Genomic DNA, 23023 nt, shown 5'->3' on the forward strand with positions numbered 1-23023 from the left:
CAATTAAGGAGGCTAGAGGGTATAAACTGAGAGGGACGAAAGATATCAGAGGGACAGTTAAACTCATAAATCGAAAATAAACTGACAACGCCATGGCTAAAAATGAAAAAGACAAGCAGACAAACAGACAAACAATAGAACACATGATACAACATACAAAACCAAAGAGTAAGCAACCATAAAAAATTCATGGGCAATGTAATAAAAATTTTATTATTGTTACATTTCCATGTAACCGTAACCAGTCCCTAAAAAGTACTTACTCAAGATTTGTCTTAATTCTTGATTATAATTGTCATTAAAGGGTAGCGCTTTTTTTCAAATTATCCCAATTAATTTTGGTACGTTATTGTTTCTTTTCAGTTGATGTCTATTTTGGTTTTTGGACGTCGCTATCACAGGAACGTTTGCATAACGCCATTTTGTTACACGACATTGTTTTGCTTGCCGGTCCAAAAATGTTTCAGTCAACCAAAAGATCGTATGATTACGGAAATAGTGAGCATATTTCAAAGCTTAACATTCCATATTTTTATCAGTTTAAAAGTTCCATAGCCTATGTATCCAATTTATCTAACATTGACTCTCACAACTCATTCACAAATTTTCACATTTTTCCGAAAACAGACCTTTGCATTTTGGAAATTTAAAAAATAGAAAGTTATATAATCTACATATATTCCCAATAAAACAAAATCAGCTTCTGATTAAACATGGCTGCAATTTATTCATTTACTAGTGAGTACTGACAAACTTGTGGCTGTGCACATAGCCATAGGGACATTGCTAAATAAATTCCAAATACATATGATGGGGGTCTCATTGGGGCATTCCAATCCTGGATCCCGCTTACTGTTTTGATAGATTCCTGTATCCCGCTTACGCTATGTACGTAACCAATTCTCATTTTTTGTATCACACTAGACCTCATTTCCCAACAATAATTTGACTTTCACGCTAACAAAAAAATCAGCAACCCAGCGTCACGCTTAGACCCCAATGAGACCCACTATGAAGGCTGGCAAGGCTCCCAGAAGAATATAAAATAGCCTTGCCAGACGTCATAATTATTTGAACTAGGGCATTGCTAAATCACACATTGACATTCTCTGTACCAATGACATGTACAAGTGTTATGGCATCTATACAGTGGAGTTCCTAGTAGTAGTGTCCATGTGGCCGGTGATATACATTAAAGTGCCAGTCTTCATGCTAAATCACAAGTCCTATGTCATTGACTAGTTATCTCTTGTGCTCTAAAATTTTTGTTTACCAACAGAATCCAACTAAAATTTCCAAATAAATTACATGTAGGTATGGCTTGTGGACTCAAGAGTTAAGCGTGAGTCTGTTGTGCATTACCTCATTTTGTCATATAATCCGCAATGTAATACAAAAGAATCTTTCCTGAAATTGTTTTAGTCTTCTGAAGGGACAGAATAGATTAAAATTGATAATTTTCTAGAGTAATTTACTACTAAATATAATACAACTGAAATTTAACTGAAATCCATTTGTTAACCAAATCTAGCCAATTTCTATTAAAAAGAACTTACATTCCATCCATGCCAGTCTGTTGAGTGTGAATCTAACTATATTTCATGGTGCTAAATCTTTACTTGATTTAAAACACGCTATATTTATAAGACATGTGCTAAATTCACCGGACATTTGAAGAACTTTCAAAACAAGAGTTTCCCTCAATTTGGACATGTATTAAGCAAAATGTGAAAGGTGAAACATACATACAGTTGACTTTATGAAATTAAAGTATGTTATGAATTTGTTCACACGATATAATCGGATTTTGGTTTCATAAGTTAAATATAGATTCTTACACTGTAACAAGTGTATTACGATATTTCTCCACTCGAGACAGTTTCATTCGGCAAGCCTCGCGCTTTAAATAATAAAATTTAACTTCGAGAGTGGAGAAATATCGTAATACACGAGTTATAGTGTCAGAATCTGTTTCTCTAATTAATGCTTTTTATCGTTCTTTTTCAAAGATTTTCAGAGAATTGTGCTCTTTATAAGCGACGTCATCAGACAAGGCCGCCTTTTTTCATGACGTCACAATAGGAAAATTGAGAAGAAAACAAAACATTTTGACGTCATAATCAAATTTCGACTAATCATTTGCCGAGAACAGATTTTTCACTAGTGTGGAGAAATATTTTTCTCACACCGGTCAGGAAATGTGAAAATAGCACAAAAATTAGAGAAATAAAATTACATCATAAGTTTTAGGTATGAAAATACACTACGACTGCACCATACAATTTACCTTTAATATTGATGAAGGTACCAAACTTGCATTGACTTCTAGAAATTAACCTTGGTTCTGAATTACTTTATGTTTTGATTCCATGGTTTTCTATAACACTGAAACTTGTTAGATATCACTGCATATATATATATATATATATACAACTCGTCTAAACATCAACCCAACAATGTTAGATCTGTAAATTTGCTTTCGCAAATTTTTGGTTCTTCCCTCGCCGGGATTCGAACCCATGCTACTGTGATATCTTGACACCAAATCGCCTGCACTGCAGCCGTCCCGCTAGACCACACGACCACCTGGGCTCTCAAAAAAAGAGCTTTCGGTGGCCATATGTTACCTTTCCACGTCAGTTTTAATCTAGCGGCGTACTACAGTACATGATATATAAGGCATGAAGATGTTATTGTTACAGATCAGCTAAATTATCTATAGTAAAGGATCCTACAAATTAATGTAAGATACAGTCACAGAAAATATATATATATACAGTTTGAATTAGCAGTATGAATATTTGTCAAAATGTGTTTGCTTTATCTATAAAAGTCATGAAAGTAACTTTTACATTAATTTAATTGCAGATTTTACATCAGCTGGACAACAGTCATGGGGGTCTGGGTCCTCTGGTCCAGGACAAACAGAAGGAAGTGATAAAAAGAAGAAAAGAAAGAGTCGTTGGGCACAAGATTCAGAGATGGAGAAGACCGTTATACCAGGGTTACCTACAGTCATTCCTACAGGGCTTTCAGCGGATCAAGAAAATCAGTACTTGAGTAAGTGTAAAATCATGCTGAAAAAAATTTGAATTCTATAAACATGATATGAATGTCTCTTAATTCATGAATTTTCAGGAGGTTTTTTTTCAGAACTTCAACATTGTATTAGTATCAGGAAGAAGTATTTTGATACTTTTCATTTTGAAATTTAGAAATATAGGAGTTTTGTAGGCACATGTTTATTTTCAGCTTGTTATCCAGATATGTACAGCCTAGCTATGAAGATAAAATTATACTTTTTAATAGAAGTTTATTTCAGGTACTACTGGCAATGACTGATATGAGTTGGTAATAAAAAAACAGGAAAAACTTACAAAATTATTATAGTTAATGTTTTTTGACCCAATTATCCTAGTTGTTATTTGCTTTGATATTATTCATAAACCAATGTTACACTAGTTTGATATCACATGAAGATTTTACAACTATTACAAATATATATACACAGATACATGTACATGTATATTACAATTGTAAGATGTACACTATGATGAAGTGTTGATGCAAAGTATTTATCAGACATATTTTCATCAGTCTCCGTGTGGACATATCATGACCATTGAGTTTAAAAGATTTATATTTTGTTGATGTTACAATGTATTATTTTGTTCTTTTAAATTTTAGAGAAAACAGATCAGGTCTGGCTGCAAAGGAAAGCACTGATGCTGAGAATGTACTCTTTCTTTCTTTTTGTCCTTCATTTTTTCTAGTTTGATAATTTTAGATTGTGCATTTTTCTGGATTTATTAAAAATAGTAATCATGGTTATACATGGTAAACAGTATTTATTTGAAAATCTTGTAAAAATGTCTCAGAAATTTGATAGATGCGATATATATAGAGATACATCGTTATTTCAAATACATGAAAAGTTTTAACATCATAGAATTGTATGAAAATAAACCAAGGGAACAACTGGGAAACCTGAAAACTTAAGATAAATTTGTTAAAGTATGACAGACAAACTCTGAGAAAAAAAATGTTCTTGCTACTCTCTGTCTTGACTTGTTACATGCACAAACCTCTCTTAACCTACATGTATCAAGACCATGTAATTTTGTAAACGTAAAAAACACAATTAACTGACAACTAGGAACATGGAAACATAAGACTGCATTTCTTTGAAAACAAACAAAAATCGACTTGCAATCAAGAAAACTTATAGTCAAACAACACTTTAATTTATAACAAGTTTCATGATATCTATCAATAACTTAACTGAAATTTCCAGTACAAAAAAAAATGCTTGTAAGAGTTCTTAGAATGAACTTGAATGACAAACGTCCAATGAGAGAGAAAAAAACGGTTACTGTATATTTGTCTAATGATGTAAATTTGTTTTTGTGATTTAGTCCAATTATCCTGATCAGGACAGACGACTTATGTCGAGGAAACTTCAACCATCAAAGCACTGAATCATCTGCCAGTATTAAGCAAAACATGCAAAAAGAACTTCAATCGTGCCTTTCATTTAAAATTTGATATAGCAACCTTTAAAAATGTTACTTTGAAGAAATATTTTTGAGAAAAGTTAAAGCTTTGAAAACTACAAAATGATTTTGCTTTCCAACTGACTTTCTGTTTGAGTAGGCATATGGTGGCAAAACCTGCTACTCAGTCCAAAATGTCCCACTTCCTACGAAATTTACATGCTGTTTCTTTTATTGTTATATCAATAAAATATCAGCATTTGTCAGTATGGGAAATCACTAACAATCAGATAAGTATCAAATGGCAAAGATCAGTGTTTGATTAACTGAACTTTTTCATCTAAAACAATTTCTGCTTTTTGTTGGATGAATCATTCTTATTTACAAAAGTACAAATTTCTTAGTGACTTTATTGTTAAATAGATTATTAAATCTGAATTTCTGTAGTTGTTAGAATGATTTGTCTTCTTAAAGTTCAGGTATTTTATTTTAAATGACATAAATATTAATATTACTGTATAATAATAACTACTGTTACTTTACAGTGCAACTACAAATTGAGGAGATAAGTCGTAGACTGAGAACGGGAGATCTTGGCATACCACCCAACCCAGAATCCAGGTTTGATTTCTGTAATATTGATGATTTTGACACAGGATTTTCCCACTGGTAGCCTCAAGCTTGGTGCTGTTATGACTTTATAAAGAACTGCCAGTAGTAGAAAGCTAATTTGCATGTGGTTTGAGGGGTTCTGTTCAGGGATAACCACCTTGTCAATGTAACAATTACAGCCAGGGAGAAACTTAATTTCATTCAAAATACAAATTTTATACATTCTCTTGAAAATTTCATTGTCAACAAGTATTGTGATATTTGTTTTGTTAGTTTCAAGAATTTTTTGGCTGCATGAAAAAAATCTTTTGATAAATTATAACAAATTATCCACAAATTTTGAGATACATGTACATTGTACAGTTGTTCCATTAAAACATACAGTTTGAAGAGAAAGGTGCTTTGAAATAGAAGCAATTTTAAAGACCTGCTTACATTTTAAACATGTTCAAGATAATAATTCACACCAACAAATAATGACAAATTCAAGTTTCCTTCTCTTGGTCCCATGAATTTTGTTTTATAGACTGCTCATAGCAATTTGTTACGGGTTTAAAAAAGGGTTCTCCTATGTGTTCCTATGTACATGTAGCTCTAAAATGACTATTGAATAAATTTTCACAGAAAATAGTAAGTGTTCGCTTTAAGCAGTAACATTTCTAAATAAAGAATTGTTGGAACCAATTTTTTTGAATATGTTGTTTCTGTGACATTATTAAACATATAGCTACTTTTAATCATTTTTGATGTTCAGTATTTCACTGTTTGTTTGAAGATATGAAAAATCTCTTGTAAAAAATTGCAAAAAAAATAGAATTTAGTCATTTTGGAGCTTCAATATGAAAACTGGCAGTTCTTTAAAACTTGAAGTAAACAGGTAATGTACAAGCTATTTTTGCTCATATGTATGATAATTTATTTTATTTGGTTTTTGCTAATCAAAGTTTCTTTGTTAATCATTTTTATTCATAAATTTGGCCCTTTCAGTTGAGCTGCTGAGAAGCACATCTTGGCCCCATCGGTTTAAAGAGACCCTTAATTTCAGACCTCAGTAATATACAATTTTATAATAAGAAACATTAATTTCAGAAATGTTGTTGTGTATTTATGACTAATTCATTTATAATTCAATTATATTAAAAGTTATTTGTGTCTAATCGATTCCTCAAAATTTCAGCATTAATACTCTTATCTTTTTTCCATAATATATTGAAATTCGTTTCAGAAGTTGTTACAATCCAATTTAATCCTCTTTTTTACCAGTATTTAAATTTTGTGATCTTTTTGTCTAATGAGTTAATAATGAGTTTGATTAGGTTGACTCCAGTAATGTGAGTTCTCTTTCAGAACAGATTCAGTAATAATTGTTATCTGTTTTAGACTTCATGTAAATTTAACAGTATTGGGTGATATTTAAAGAATAGAGGTTGTTTTAAAGTCAAGATAGAAAGTGTCATAGTGGGTCCAACAGGATTAGCTAAGATACTTAATTTCTGTCAACTTTCAAACTGCTCTTATTCTGTTAATTTGTTACATTATAATCATTCCAAGGCCAGGTTACTATTGTTTATGTCCCATAATTAGTATGTATACCTTAGTAGTAAGATGATTTTGACAGAAAGAACAGTCAAAGGATAAAGTTACTGAAGTATTGGTGCATCTTTTGGTGTTTATGTTTATAGATAGATAAACAAATCATCGGGAATGGTTTACTCTTGTGATATGTGTCTTCTGTATACAAGTGCATGAAAATTGTTGCCCTCTGGATGGTTTATGGTTCTTTTTCTTGGATTGCTGTTAGAAATGTTCAGTCAATTACAAATGTATACTGATGTGACCAACACAATATTTTGGTAATAAATAAGTTCACTTTCTGGTTATAAAAAAACCTATGTGTTTTGGGGTTTACATTATGTCAAAAATGTGTGTAGGGGAGATACTTATCTAGTTTATTTACCAAAATTTTAAGACACACAAACATTTTCAATTTGTAATGGAAAAGGATATTGCTTCTTCCTAACACATTGCTGTTGACACGTCTGTACATAATCTTAAAAGGTCTGAAACTTCATCAACAAATTCAGGTCAATATGGTTAAGTGGTGAACACAGAACATTTAGTACTACACTAATGAGATTCTGTAGAATGAACAATTCTACAGATGGTTGAGGTTTTGTTATATACTGTGAAAAAGGGGGAAAATTCCTGTTTTAAGAATGTATACAGTTTTATAAACTGCCTGGTACATAAGGCGGATATGATAAATGCTGAAAAAAATTACGTAATTTAATTTTAAAATGAAACCAAGTTATTACACCAACCATTTAGTGACGCACATATTTTAAGCCTTTTTGATACATGATGCAAAAGATTTGAAAATAAAACTGCCACTGGCCATGCAAGTTTAGATATGTACTATCTTTCATAGACGTCCTGTCTGTGTTTTAGGTGATGATATGTAGGGAAAATATTCATCTAGCTTTATCATTTGATTTAAATTTTAATGTTTATGGCAGTTACATGTAAGTTATTAACATCAGATAACAAAAGTACATCTTAAACATCTAGCTTACAGCATTTTCAATGTAAACTATTAATGTTAAACTGGTTACAATGTAAAAGTAGATGGAAAATATTTTTCTGAAACATTCAGATTTAAAAATTCATATTATGGTTAATTCTTTCATAGACAAATTGCATAGTTCTATTCCTTAGAAACTGGCTTTATGTTGAAATTCTGGATATTTGAAGACATTGAGAAATAAAACAAAAAAGATCTAACTTTAAAACCTTCCCTGATCTTATATGTTGCACACATAAGTCCAAATGGTGGTGGTATAACCTGGTTTCACAGTGTTTCATGATATCACCACAGTGCTCTTTTTGTTATTCCACAGATCTCCATCACCAGAACCTATTTACAACAATGAAGGCAAGCGTCTCAACACTAGAGAATACAGAACTAGGAAGAAGTTGGAGGAAGAAAGACACAAACTGGTTCAAGATGCCATGAATAGCAACCCTGATTATAAACCTCCAGCAGATTACAAGTAAGAATAAGGGATTTGCTTATAAGGTAGAAAGGGAACAGGGAACAGTTCTGCAAAAATTTCAGCAAGATACCAAAATTGATGATCAAAGTGATTTTACTATACATCTAAAAAAAAAACACACGAAAGTTATTGTAATATATATGACAATGTCCAACCATTTATTTATCTATATATATAATATGAACAATACTAACTTTAAACAGTGAAATATGGTTAAGAATATATTTTATTATTTGATATCAATGTATCTGATTTATAAAGTTTCAAGTAGAAGATAGAGAAAAATTGAATTGAAAAAGTAGACCGAGACAGAGAGGCCTAAAAAAATAATTTTGTATATTCCGTATCTTACATGAATATTATAATTGTATGATGCATACTGGTAGTTTTTACCCATTTGTTTTGTTGTAAGTTGTAACCTGAAAAGATTTACTATGATTGTTCAATAAAGAATGAAATTCAACAAAACAAAATTTTATTTTAAAAAAATGTTTAAAAATGTATTCATAAATTTGTATTTGATTCTAGAATATAATCATGTACTTGTCTATTTTTTCCAGACCTCCCATTATCCGAGTCAGTGACAAAGTAATGATTCCGCAAGATGAACATCCAGAAATTAATTTTGTAGGACTTCTCATTGGTCCAAGGGGAAATACTCTTAAAAATTTAGAAAAAGATGTAAGTTTATATATATTCTATCATATCACCTATTGTAAATACACATAAAAAAATCAAAGAGAAAGGAGTAAATTTGTACCTCTGATGATTTGACCCAAGTGAAAAATCTCTGAAAAACTTTTTAGGTGAGTTTGTAGGAATATTATATGGACTTCAATTACTCTAGTACTTTAGAAATAAACATCACTATTTGACACATTATATTTTTTGTTGAAAAATTTCTATTGTCTGACATAATCCTGCACCTACTTGGCTTCCTATCTGTTTATGAAAATGATTAAATTATTTTTTTCACAGTTTCATTTAAAAGACATTGTTCATTTATTAATACAGATTCATATATTTTCCTGGATTAATTTTTTTTTTAATTTATGGTTTGTGTGTTTCCATGTAATCGATGAAAACTGGTATCATACAAATAATAAATCCACAGTAATTGATATTTATTATCAGTGATATTCACTAAAAAATATCAAAAACAAGTGCAATGATTTATTAAATCAGCATGTAAATGTATTAGAAAAGATTTTATTTTTCTTCAGACTGGTGCTAAGATAATTATCCGAGGGAAAGGATCAGTGAAGGAAGGTAAGATAGGAAGGAAGGATGGCCAACCATTACCAGGGGAAGATGAACCACTCCATGCCTATGTCACAGCTAATAATCCTGAAAATGTCAACAAAGCTGTAGAAAAGGTAGGGAATAGTTGTGACTCATTTGCATCCATACCATATCATAATTTAATAAACAAAAGTATGTTTATCTATTGTTTAGGCATGGCTGAACATAATTTGTTCTTTTAATATAATAATTTAAGGCTATTCAGGTAAAACTTCTTTATGTTTTATCTAGCTTGGCATTCAAATTTAAACAATTGTAAAAAATTTCTTCAGAAGCATATTTTGCATCCTTATTTCTTGACGTTTGTTGTAAATCTTTCTGTGTTACCTGCAAGGAAAGTCAGAAAGATGTGACTAATAAGTATCATACGTGTTGTCAACAGTTGAATGTTTAGAAATCAATAACTTTGGCAAACCTTCATGGAAATTATACGTCAGATCAAAAGACCACACCCAGAGCAATTTTTTTTTAAATCCTCATTTGAATAAAGCCCTTATAATATATTATAAGATTCATCTTTAAGCTGTATTTATAGTTTTCCTTTTTACTTTCATGTATTTTAAAATTTTACAGATAAAAGAAATAATAAGCCAGGGTATAGAAGTTCCTGAAGGACAGAATGATTTGAGACGACAACAGCTGAGAGAACTGGCTTTATTGAATGGTACACTGAGAGAAAACGATGGATTAGCGTACGTATTTAACCATCATTTTGTAAAAATAAGCAGTCATGTGAAATTTAAGAGAGTGAAATCATAACAATTAAAACAACAAACAAACAATATAAATCTGTGCATTCTGAAGTTTATAACTGAAACTGAAAAAAAATGTTTTAAATAATAAAATTTATACATCCAGAATTTACAAAAAAATATTATAAAAAACAAGACATGGTAAAATGAAATAACAGTACAGTAGACTCCACCTAATCGGATATCGGCTAAACAAATATATCGGCTATTGTAATATTATTTCAAAACACCAAACCCTTCCCTATATGTTTAATGTTAATTTCATCATGTAATCGAATATCAGATAAAAGAATATATCGGCAAATCGAATAAGTATATTCAGGTAAATTTGTTCAAATCCCTACGCAATCGAATATTTTCAATGTTTTTCTGACATGAAATGGACCCTGAAGTTGCGAATTTACAATCTTGCAGACAAGAAGATTTAGTTTTTACTGAATAAAAAGGAACTATTTCTTAATAAATTGTTGTCTTTGTTTATTATCTTTCTTTACCATGTGAATTAGATGCCCTTATAATTCAAATGGTTAGAATTTACAAGACTCAGTTGACAAGATCAGTACGTTGCTGTTGGGAGAATTTAAAAAAACTCTAAATGCTCACAGACTCAGAAATATAATCTTAACAGAATGTACCTCCTTCTGAATAATTTATTGCAATGTAAATTTAAATCTCATTTGACAAGAGAAATCTGACTTTTGTCAGAAATATTTTTTAAAGTAAACACATGTCATGGACGCCTTGCAATTATATTTTATCAATAATGATTATTTTCATAAATTCAAGTTATTCTTGATTATTTAAAGAAATAAGATTATAACAAATACAATTTTAGATTAGAGGTTCTACACACACCCTGCTTTGATCTATTTATAGCCAAATTAGTTTACCTGTGTGAAAATGTAAATAATGGATCTAAATTTGTTTAGGGCTATTCCAGAAAAAAATGTATGGTGGGGTTGGAAGGCAGTTTTTGTCAGCACCCACCACCTAGACAATTGTAATTGAGAATTAAAGTGCATTTAAGTGTGAAAAGTTGCTCTGATACCCATTACCCATGTATTATTAATACAATGTGCCTTCCAACCCCCCCCCCCCCCCCCATACATTTTTTTCTGGAATAGCCCTTACTAAACAAATAAAGACAAACTATGGATGGAAGATAATAATTCACATAAGTATTTCAGGACATTAAGTCATTTGATTTATTTTAATAAATATAGGATTTAAAAACTGCAAGTGCAAACAAATTTAATCATTACTGATCAGCTGATATTTTTTTACGCAAACATTGTGGTGATGTAACTGATAAAAAATCACTCACTCAATCCTCCAGCCCTTTCACATATTAAGCAAATGACAGGGTTAGTAACATCTCAGGATTAGATCTACTTATTATTGCAGTATATTCAATGAATTTACATTCATCGTCTAATTGAATATATCGGATAATCGGATATTTTTAGCTGACATTTTTTGTATCCGATTGGCCGGAGTCGACTGTATTGTATTTGATGGTTTTTGGGTATCAATTGGTTGTTTGATGGTGGTAAATTTGAATTTATCTTTAACATGAATCTTCAAATACTATACTGTTATCTCCATTCTAGTTCAATTACTATCTGTTTCATGACGCCTATGCTTGTGTTTACAACTTCAGACCATCATTTTCATAATTCTAAAAATATGTTAAAGACTCAACTATCCATAGATGTGTATTTGCCATTCACAAGTTCTCAGAACATAGTTTGGTCTAAGGGACATAACTCTACATAAATTAACAAGTTTAGACTGTTTGTCTTATTCCAAGTTGCCAATGAATTTAAGAAGTCTCCTTACTCACAAAAGTTTTGAATTGTTCACTGAGAATGTTGCATTTAGATATCCTGTTATGTGTCTTTGGTCTTACTATTTTCTCTGGCATCCTCCACCAATGAAAAATGGCTGCAATGATATATCTGTGTATGCTGAAAGTGACATTACATATCAACAATCAATGACCGGTTATTATAATAATTAGAGGTATGTGGATTTTTTTTAAGCCTATGGAGTTATTATGTTTTAACATAGAATTTAATTTATTTTTCAGGAAACTGAAACAGCTACAGGAAGCCTCCACTATCATCACAAACAATATTCTGTGTACTGTGTGTGGTGGAGCGGGACATTTGTCACAGGATTGTAAATCTAAGAGGTAAGTGTTAAAAGCTTAACATGGCTATTAGGTTGATAATAGTGTGTTGTTGAGAAGTGTTCAAATTATATTTCCTTATATATGAAATAATTTGATATGGAACACTAGTTTTGATGGGTTGATGTTAATTGCTTGCTGGACAGTATTAGTTGTTGAGCAATAGCAATCGATACCTCCAGTATAACCCAATGTTTTATTTTCAACATTTTTATACGACTGCAAATTTTGAAAAAATTTTCGTCGTATATTGCTATCACGTTGGCGTCGTCGTCGTCGTCGTCGTCCGAATACTTTTAGTTTTCGCACTCTAACTTTAGTAAAAGTGAATAGAAATCTATGAAATTTTAACACAAGGTTTATGACCATAAAAGGAAGGCTGGTATTGATTTTGGGAGTTTTGGTCCCAATATTTTAGGAATTAGGGGCCAAAAAGGGCCCATATAAGCATTTTCTTGGTTTTCGCACTATAACTTTAGTTTAAGTGAATAGAAATCTATGAAATTTTGACACAAGGTTTATGACCACAAAAGAAAGGATGGGATTGATTTTGGGAGTTTTGGTTTCAACAGTTTAGGAATTAGGGGCCAAAAAAGGGCCCAAATAAGCATTATTCTTGGTTTTCGCACAATAACTTTAGTTAAAGTAAATAGAAATCAATGAAATTTAAACACAATGTTTATGACCACAAAAGGAAGGTTGGTATTGATTTTGGGAGTTTCGGTCCCAACAGTTTAGGAATTAGGGGCCAAAAAGGGACCCAAATAAGCATTTTTCTTGGTTTTCGCACCATAGCGTTAGTATAAGTAAATAGAAATCTATGAAATTTAAACACAAGGTTTATGACTATAAAAGGAAGGTTGGTATTGATTTTGGGAGTTTTGGTCCCAACAGTTAAGGAAAAAGGGGCCCAAAGGGTCCAAAATTAAACTTTGTTTGATTTCATCAAAATTGAATAATTGGGGTTCTTTAATATGCCGAATCTAACTGTGTATGTAGATTCTTAATTTTTGGTCCCATTTTCAAATTGGTCTACATTAAGGTCCAAAGGGTCCAAAATTAAACTTAGTTTGATTTTAACAAAAATTGAAACCTTGGGGTTCTTTGATATGCTGAATCTAAAAATGTACTTAGATTTTTGATTATTGGCCCAGTTTTCAAGTTGGCCCAAATCGAGGTCCAAAATTAAACATTGTTTAATTTCATCAAAAATTGAATAATTGGGGTTCTTTGATATGCCAAATCTAACTGTGTATGTAGATTCTTAATTTTTGGTCCAGTTTTAAAATTGGTCTTAATTAAAGTGCAAAGGGTCCAAAATTAAACTAAGTTTGATTTTAACAAAAATCAAATTCTTGGGCCTCTTTGATATGCTGAATCTAAACATGTACTTAGATTTTTGATTATGGGCCCAGTTTTCAAGTTGGTCCAAATCAGGATCTAAAATTATCATATTAAGTATTGTGCAATAGTAAGTCTTTTCAATTGCACAGTATTGTGCAATGGCAAGAAATATCTTATTTCACAATATTGTGAAATAGCAAATTTTTTTTTAATTAAGAGTTATCTTTCTTTGTCCAGTAAAGTAAGCAAGAAATATCTGCAAGAATTTTTTTTAATTGGAGTTATCTTTCTTTGTCCAGAATCAACTTAAATCTTCGTTATATACAATATACAATGTATATTCACTTTTTACTACCAACTGATAAATTTAAATAATCTTTACCATTCAGTGATAACAAGCAGTTTTTTTACATCTTAATATTTTATGATGTATTTAAATGAGTAGTAATTGTTGCAAACTCCATTAGAATATCTTAATTGAAATTAGTTTTGGAATAAGGGAAAGGGGGATGTGATTAAAAAATTGGGTTAAATTTTTCTCATTTGAAATTTCATAAATAAAAAGAAAATTTCTTCAAACATTTTTTTGAGAGGATTAATATTCAACAGCATAGTGAATTGCTCTAAGAGAAAACAAAAATTTTAAGTTCATTTGAATACATTCATTCTGTGTCAGAAACCTATGCTGTGTCAACTATTTAATCACAATCCAAATTTAGAGCGGACTCCAGCTTGAATGTTGTGTCCATACTTGCCCCAACTGTTCAGGGTTCAACCTCTGCGGTCGTATAAAGCTACACCCTGCGGAGCATCTGGTTAAACTAGTATTGCATTAGATAAGGAATTATCAGGCAAGTTTGGATTTAGCGGTATCAATTATTCGTTTTATTTTATTTGTGAGAGTCAAATCCTCGATTGACAATTGGATTTTTGGCAACATCGTAACTGACATATTCAGGTCAATTCATAGAAAATAAGTATTCAACTCTTGAGCACATGTTTTGTTATTATATTCTTTAATAATAATATAGATCTGCTTAGTGTAAATAAAATTTATATAAATGAAATATCTGTCAAACGGACAACTATCATTATGATTTTGATGTGTGAAATTGGGCATGGATGCAGATCAATAGGCGTTGGTAATTAGAAAAAAAATCTTTTTTCACTGCTCATCTTTTTTCAACACACTGAAAATCCAACGAAAGAGGTGTAGATTTTCTGCCATGTGTTCAAGTACTAAACCTTGAGATTTATTTCTGTTTCAGACCAGGAGATACCCTGAAGAATTTCAGTATGCCTGCTCACCAGAATTCAATGGCTGATAGAGCAAAAATGGACAGTGAGGTAGGAACAAATTTGATAGATAACACAATGATAAAAAAAAGACTTGTCTGTTTTATGTAATTTTTTGCTGTCTTAGGTTTCAGCCTACATGTGCTTTGCTTTGATTGATGTAACATGTATAAAGGACTCTTTCACAAAAAATAGGCCTAAGATATGCTTCTAACAAAATATGATACATTTAAACAGCTACTTTTGATGGTGTCTTAACTGTCTTTCATCAATTCTACTGTTGACCATCTGAGAGTTAGTTTATGATCAATTATTTTGTTAATAATTTATGTTGAATATATGCCACTATCAATTATTTAATGCTCACAAATTTCTAACAGGCTCTGGTTCACATCCCATGTATTTGTGACCATTAAATCACCAATTGACAAAAAGAAAAGTTTTCAGTTCTAGTAAAAGGAGACATTTTTTTTATAATAAAAATATAGTCACAAAAGTAGAGATAGCAACATGTAAACATGTTCAGCTATACCAGCACCATCTGGAATACTGTGGATTCATTAATATTCGTTGGATACCAATTTTCATGGATTTCGTGGCTACAGGAGAACCACGAATTCAAATGTTCAACGAAATACATATTTGGTAAAGGAATGAGTGTAGACTTTGCCAAAACCACGAAATTAAATATCCACGAATATGTTAGTTTTCCTCAAACCACGAAAATTGATACCCACGAAAATAAATGAAACCACAGTATATAGGAGTCTAAGGCTTCAAAATATTTATGTTAAAACACCAGAAACAGTTCAAAAGAAACAAATCTTCCAAAATTGTTGTTTTGAAAGGATTGCATAGCTAAAGGACATGTTTTGAATTATGAATTATATAAATATTTGTTGTTTTCAGTACATGTCGTTGATGGCAGAGTTAGGAGAAGGACCAACGTCATCACCTAAACCACTGTTATCTTCAAATCAGCACAATCGTCCCCTATCACAACAGTTTAGGTTACCAATAACACAACCTCCTCCTAACCCAATGGTAAGTTTATCTGTAGGGTAGACGTACATGTACTATGTTTTGCCTTATCAAGCCTGCAGGCTGCAATAATGATAATTATTTCCCACAATTTGACATTGGGAAATTCCTATTACCGTATAGCGGGTTATTTTTCGGGGGTGTAAAATTTCACCATTTTCATTGAATAAGGTATAAGAAATATTTTGGCGGTCATTATTTTGGTGTATTCAATGCTTTTATTGATATCTTTGCTTTAGCTCTTTTAAATTGGCGGAATTTATTGTGGCGATTTCGTTTTATCCGCAAAAATAAGCTAAAATTTACACTCTGCGAAAATGACCCGCTATACAGTAGTACAAGTAGTTATTTGACTGGCAAAATTTTTCTTTCTCTCATATGAATTTGAACAACTTTTATTTGTTATTTGTAACACTTTAATACAGTGAGAAAAGCTGGTTTTAATCATCATGCACTTTCAATCTTTCAATTTATTGAGTGGCTATGGTTTAAAGCTGTGTCAGACAACACCTTGAACAAAATTAGCTTTCTACAATGCATCACATTTTGTTAATGAAATCAGTGATTTTACAATATACATGAGGTTGATATCTTTTCTTTTATTTTTAGTCTTTGAATCCACCATGGCAGCCTCATCAACAAAGAAACATTCCTCCCCCACAAGTGGTCAATATAACCAACCTTGGCGGTCAGCAGCCGAATCAGCCCCCAAACAGCTACAACGTACAGCCTGTACCACCCCCATCATCCGTACCCTCATCAATGGTACCGGCTCCAGTGCCACCACCAAGCTCAGTGATGTCATCACAAGCTGGTCCAATGATGAGACACTGGCAACAACCGGTATCTTCAGCACCACAGAGTAAGTGGCAACAGCCACTATTGTCAGCACCACAAAGTAAGTGGAATCAGAGGACATGGTCAGAGCCACAAAGTATGTTTGTTGTATATATAACCACCCCATACAATCAGGGGACATGGTCAGAGCCACAAAATAACCAACCCTGTATAAATCAGGGGAAAATGGTTCAATGTTATTTTGGGGGATGGAATCAATAAGTGATCTACAAATAAACTTATAGATATATACCAGACACATGCTTTGTCTACAAAATACTCATCAATGAATCTTTAAATGCAAATAGATAAAAAAAAAATGGAAATTATCCCACAGACAAATATAAGAGCAAAGAAAAATTCATTGATTTAACATATAAAAATATTCAATGCATACAAAACACAGTACAAATATGTCAGAACTGTTGCCCAAAAAAAATGATATTCCATGTTCAAAGGGAGATAAATGCTAAAATCTTAAAATTGCTTTTAAATGTTAAAAACTGATTGAAAGAAAATTGACAAAATATGATTGGTATTAAAAAGAGTAAAAGTCACAGGATTGTAACAACTGAAATGGAGATTTTATTATTTAATGAATGTGCTTTACTAATGAGGATTTTTATTTCAGATATGCAGCCTCGTCCTGCATTGATGTCAGCCCCTCCCCCTCCTCCTCCAAGTGGTCATCCTCAGCAGTCACAGCCATGGATGCAACAGCCACCAGGTACATATAATTTTCTGCAGAACTGGAACTCAAAAAGTGAATTGGATTCACAATTAACTGCATTTATTAACTTTTAAAAAGAGGCGAAAAATATCAAAGTGATATTCAAACCCATGTCCAAAACAAAATTAGACAAATGACATGACAAGAAAAGACAAATAATAGCTTACAAAGCACAACATAGAAAACTAAAGATTAGACTCCACTAAAAAATAAGGGATGGTCTTGAGTACTCTGTGAGGTTAAGCAGATCCTGCTCCCCATGTGGCAGCAGAGCTCCAGATAAGGATTCACAAATTTGAGTTTTTACCCACCATTTTCTTATATAATTGGGTGATAAAGTTTTTTAATTGCATTATCAATTCCAGTTCAACCCTCATGTTAATATCAAATTGGGTTTTCACCACCAAGCTCCTTAATGTATTGGTTTTTTTCATTAACACAATATTGAATATTTAGGCAATATCAACCCCAGATTTTTTTCCATCTTAAATATGTTTCTTTCTTTGTTTAGCTGTTTTATTTGGTTTAGGGTTATTTGCTAGCTGTTTTATTTGGTTTATTCACTGAGGAGCAATTGTAGGTTCAATTTGTGTCCCATTTTAAACCTTCTGCCAGTTTTGTGTTTTCTCACAAAAACGGATATGTGTATTCACAGGCACTCGTCTTGTACCTTTATATGATAAATTCTGAGACCAGTGACAGTGCCTGTATATGTGTATTCATAAATTTACTGTAAAATGAAATAAAAATAGTATAAGAACTCTAATTATACATGAATGTTTTTGTTTTATTCAATTTACATAAATCTAGGTTTAGTTGTCTTTTATTAGAACTTTAGGTTTCTGGTGCTTTATCATGTCATAATTGATTTGGCCTTTCACTTTTCCAACTGATTTTGTTTTTGACAAAACCCAATGTTTGATTGCATTGTTCTTTTTAAGGTATGTGTCAGGCATTAGTCTTAAATCCTAGGATTTAAGCTTAAATCCTGAAAAATGTGTGCAGGCCTTAAGCTAATGCCTAAAATATAAATCCGAGTAAATAGAAGACATTTATCTATTTAAATAAAAATATATTTGTTAAATAATAACGTTATGAGAACTGGGGTCTGTTTATCGAAACTGTCTTAAGATTGGTCCTATAAGATATTTTTAGGACAGAAACTATGATAAATTAAGGAACGACTTACGACATGTCTCAGCATGCACATCGAAGCTGTATTGGCATAAAAGAAACATTTAAAATAGCAAATGAAAAAAAAATGAAAGTTTTAAATTAAATGTAATAAATAATTTTGATATTATAATTGTACATTTAAACTCTTTGAAACAAAACATAAGTAAAAAAATAAAACTAAGTTTTATTAGAACTACTAGTAATTGTAAATAGTTAAAATTAAATTAAATATATAATCGGTTATATGCTTTGAGGGAGCTAAATTCGAGGTGTCACGGTTTCAAAAATCAAATCTCGTGCATTTTTCATATAAATACGGAGTACTTCAACTATTTTATTTTATTACTGCAATTAATTACATACGTTTGATTTATGAGCTAAAGAAAAAATTCTAAATTTACCGTTGCCAAAACTACAAGGCCAAGTTTCATCCTAAATATAAAATAAAGATGTGGTATGGTTGCCAACGAGACAACTCTCCACAAGAGACCAGAAATACAATCACTAATAGAATATGGTATTGGTATGAAAACTTGATAGAAATTCGTGTTAAAATTATTTTGTCACAAGATGTGGAACTTTTAACAAAGAAATTTAACTTATCCAATAAAAAAAATTGGAAAATGGTGTGAGCAAAAAAAAACATATCTTAAATTTGTCTACTTTTAATCAGTTCTACTAGTGAAGTGTACAAATTTTAAAACAAATATTATCATTATTCTCAATTTTTAATTGGATCCAATCACTTTTTTTCAAAATCTTTTTCATATTTCGTTATACCACAGAAATATGAAAAAGTATGAGTTAATTATTTTTTTTAACTGCTTGAATTTCTAAATAAACTTTAAGTTAATAACTTTGAAGATCTGTCAAATGAATGTATATTTATACATGTAGTATTAGAAATATAATTAAGAAACAACTTTATATCAAGGATCAATTCAATCACATAATATGCATAAATTCCAGAGTTTACTTATTGCCTAAAACTATGTTTGGCAATAGGATGAAAAATCATCATCAGATTTCAGGTAATAAGCTTAATGCCTGAAAATTTCAGGCAATAACTTAATGCCTAGGCGTTAGCTTATTGCCTAGGATTTAAGCTTAATGCCTAATTTCTCTTATTGCTGCTAACATATACATGCCTGTGTGTTTGATGGACGCTTCCTAATAAATCTGGTTGGGTCTTGTTATCATCAGAACTTTCCCTCAGCTTTTCAAAAGAAGCAGAAAACATGCTTCTATATAATATTTTTACCGGACATTCACTTTCGTTTGAATTCAATGTATGTTACGATAAATCCTGAGCAATTCGAAACAAATATGACTTCATGACACATGCTAATGGATAAACGCCGAGAAGATTGAAATGTTTTCAAAAACACGTGTACTTATTGAGCAACGGAAAACTCCAACAGGGACCCATTGCAGCTACTTGATGCAGGGATCTATTTTTAGGACGAAAGGAAATTTCCAATTATCAATATTATAAAAAAAAGATTTACGCGACGACTGTAAACAGATAAGGGTAAATAACGTAAACGGTAGCCAATAAAAGGGTTGAGAACTCATGTTTTTGGCATATAATTGGGTTTCCCTTTGAATTAATTGGGTTATTGAACCCAACAATGGGCAATTGCATTGTTTTTTTTTATTATTTGTATTGCGTGATCACGCAAATACGCAGCTTATCTGGAGCTCTGGTGGCAGATATTTGTAATTTGAAAATTCATTAATTTTAGTTAAAATTCTGCTTTGAATACTGTTTGGGTGACTACATAAGGTTTATTTTTGGTACAAGGCAAACTATATAATCATAGAAACTAGAATACAAATATTTAAAACATTTCTTTTAATTTTTTTTCAGTACAAGGAGTTCCTCCTCCGCCTCCAGTGACTTCAACAACAGGCCAGATGCCATGGCAACCACCTCCACCTCCATCTAACATGTCTCCATGGCAACAGCATCCCCCACACCACGGACATCAACAACAAATGCAGAATCAGTTACCTCCTCCCCCACCCCCTCCCAGTAGTCAGCAAGGATACAATCACATGGCCCCACCCCCACCACCACCAGGAGGATATAATATGTTAGCCCAGCCACCCCCACCACCACCAAACTGACAGACAAACATTGTAATGGACTGATTTGTTTTTAAGACATTTGTACATGAAATTCATGCTGATTTTACTGCATTCAGTGGCTACAGAGATAAATCTGGAATTGTTTTATTGGAACAAGATATTCTTTTACGATATATTATATATATGTAGAATTGACTTGTTTCTCATTTTAACACGATACTAATTAATGAGTTTTAGTAGAAAATTAATCAAGTCACTAATTTTCTATAACAAAAGGATAAAGGGAGATGATATAACTGTACACTGTGTTTTGTTAAAGGTTGTATTATTAGTTGACTAATTGATGGCTCCTTTAAAAAAATGATTCTAGTGAGGAATAGACCATAAGATTTTTATAAGGCACTGGTGGATGGACCATGATCCATAGATCTGTTTTTGCTCAAAGCAGAAGGATCATGGGTAATTTATTCTGAATTCCAGATTTATTTCTTCCGATTGTATAATTGACATTTGTTTATATCATGCCAGTCAGATCTGTGTAAAACTTCTTCCTGAAACAATCAGATGGAGATACGTCAATTTCAATTAAATCATTAATTTTGTCATAATTTTAGTTGGTCTCAATTTTATATAGACATAAGAAGATGTGGCATGAGTGCCAATGAGAAAACTCTCCATCAAAGTCACAATTTATAAAAGTAAACCATTAAAGGTCAAAGTGCAGACTTCAACACAGAGCCTTGTCTCACATCGAGCAGCAAGCTATTACCAGTGTAAAACCAACGGTCTAATCTATTTTATAAAAAAAACAAGAAATGAAGAAACACCTATGAACCACATCAACAAACGACAACTACTGTCAGAACATCAGATTATGAATGGAAGCACACATATATGTGAATTCAACTTCATCAAAAAGTACCTTAACCAAAACTTTAAACTGAACTTCACACTGTAGTTTTCTATGTTCTGACAGTGGACCATGAAATTAAAGTCAAAACTTTAATTTGGCATTAAAATTAAAAAGATCATATCATAAGCAACAAGTGTACTAAGTTTCAAGTTGTTTGGACTTCAGCTTCATCAAAAACTACTGTGACCAAAAACTTTAACCGGAAGCAGAACAGACAGCGCACAGACGGACAGATACACAGACCAGAAAACATAATGCCCCTCTACTATTGGGCATAAAATATTCAAAATGCAAGTTTGAATTTAACATAACCCTGGGTCATTTTTTGACAAAAATAAAAAAACATTGCAATAATTTCTGAATTTACAGTATTAAGAAAGAAAGAGATGTGGGTTATATTGCAAGATGACAGAAACCAGAAGAAAAAGATGCCATATGAGTGCCAATGAGAACTATCCATCCAAGTCACAATTTGTAAAAGTAAACCATTATAGGTCAAAAGTAAAATCTCAAAAATACTGAACTCTGAGGAACATCAGATTCCTGACTTAGAACAGGTGCAAACAATTGGGATTAAACGTTGTAATGGTACCAAACCTTCACCCTAACTTAAACAATAGTGTATCATCACAACATAGAAAGACTATAAAATATCTAAATAAATGGCTTAACTCAATCAAAAGACATATTAACACAAGTGAACATACACTGAATGAATAAATTTGACCTATGATGCAATGTAAATACAAAGCTGTTTTTATGCGAGGCATGGATTACAATCTGACAGTGTTAGATATTTTTGACAAGCTTTATATTTCAGCAAGTAGGAGGACATTACTGCTTCTTACCTTGCCAATGCCTTATTTTATAAAGTTGTCATATGTCCATTGTCCCCTTCCTCATTTTCATATTTCGGCGACCAGATTTTCTCACTTATTGTGAGTAAAAGGATACTACTATTTGGTCTAGGGAATCATCGAAAGGTCTGCATGTCCGTCAGACAGGGTTGACCTGACCTTACCCTCATTTCATAGATCAGTGATCAAGATTCCAGTTCTCAGATACTATATATACGCAGATGGTTAGCTTTATTTGGTGTATGGAATGTTTTTGTTTGATTCTTATCTGATATTTGGGGAGCGTGATTGTTAGGTGTCGCTGGATTTATGACCTTGACCTCTTTTTCATGGTC

The 23023-nt window shown here is 31.7% G+C and overlaps 1 protein-coding gene across 2 annotated transcripts; it reads left to right on the forward strand.

Moving 5' to 3' along the window:
- Positions 1-368: 368 nt before the first annotated feature.
- On the forward strand, positions 369-21526 carry LOC134724514 (splicing factor 1-like). Of its 2 annotated transcripts, none has more exons than XM_063587579.1 (13): positions 369-498; positions 2869-3060; positions 5039-5114; positions 8003-8155; positions 8719-8839; positions 9382-9534; positions 10034-10152; positions 12302-12406; positions 15016-15094; positions 15953-16087; positions 16694-17018; positions 17553-17648; positions 20698-21526. In XM_063587579.1, the coding sequence occupies exons 1-13, from the start codon at positions 459-461 to the stop codon at positions 20955-20957; spliced, it is 1854 nt and encodes a 617-aa protein (XP_063443649.1). In that variant the 5' UTR covers positions 369-458; the 3' UTR covers positions 20958-21526. The 2 variants fall into 2 exon arrangements, with proteins under 2 accessions (XP_063443649.1, XP_063443650.1); XM_063587580.1 differs by having other exon boundaries at positions 444-498; positions 16694-16982.
- The last annotated feature ends 1497 nt before the right edge of the window (positions 21527-23023 follow it).

Source organism: Mytilus trossulus, chromosome 7, assembly GCF_036588685.1.
Source record: "Mytilus trossulus isolate FHL-02 chromosome 7, PNRI_Mtr1.1.1.hap1, whole genome shotgun sequence".
NCBI classification, from domain to species: Eukaryota; Metazoa; Mollusca; class Bivalvia; order Mytilida; family Mytilidae; genus Mytilus; species Mytilus trossulus.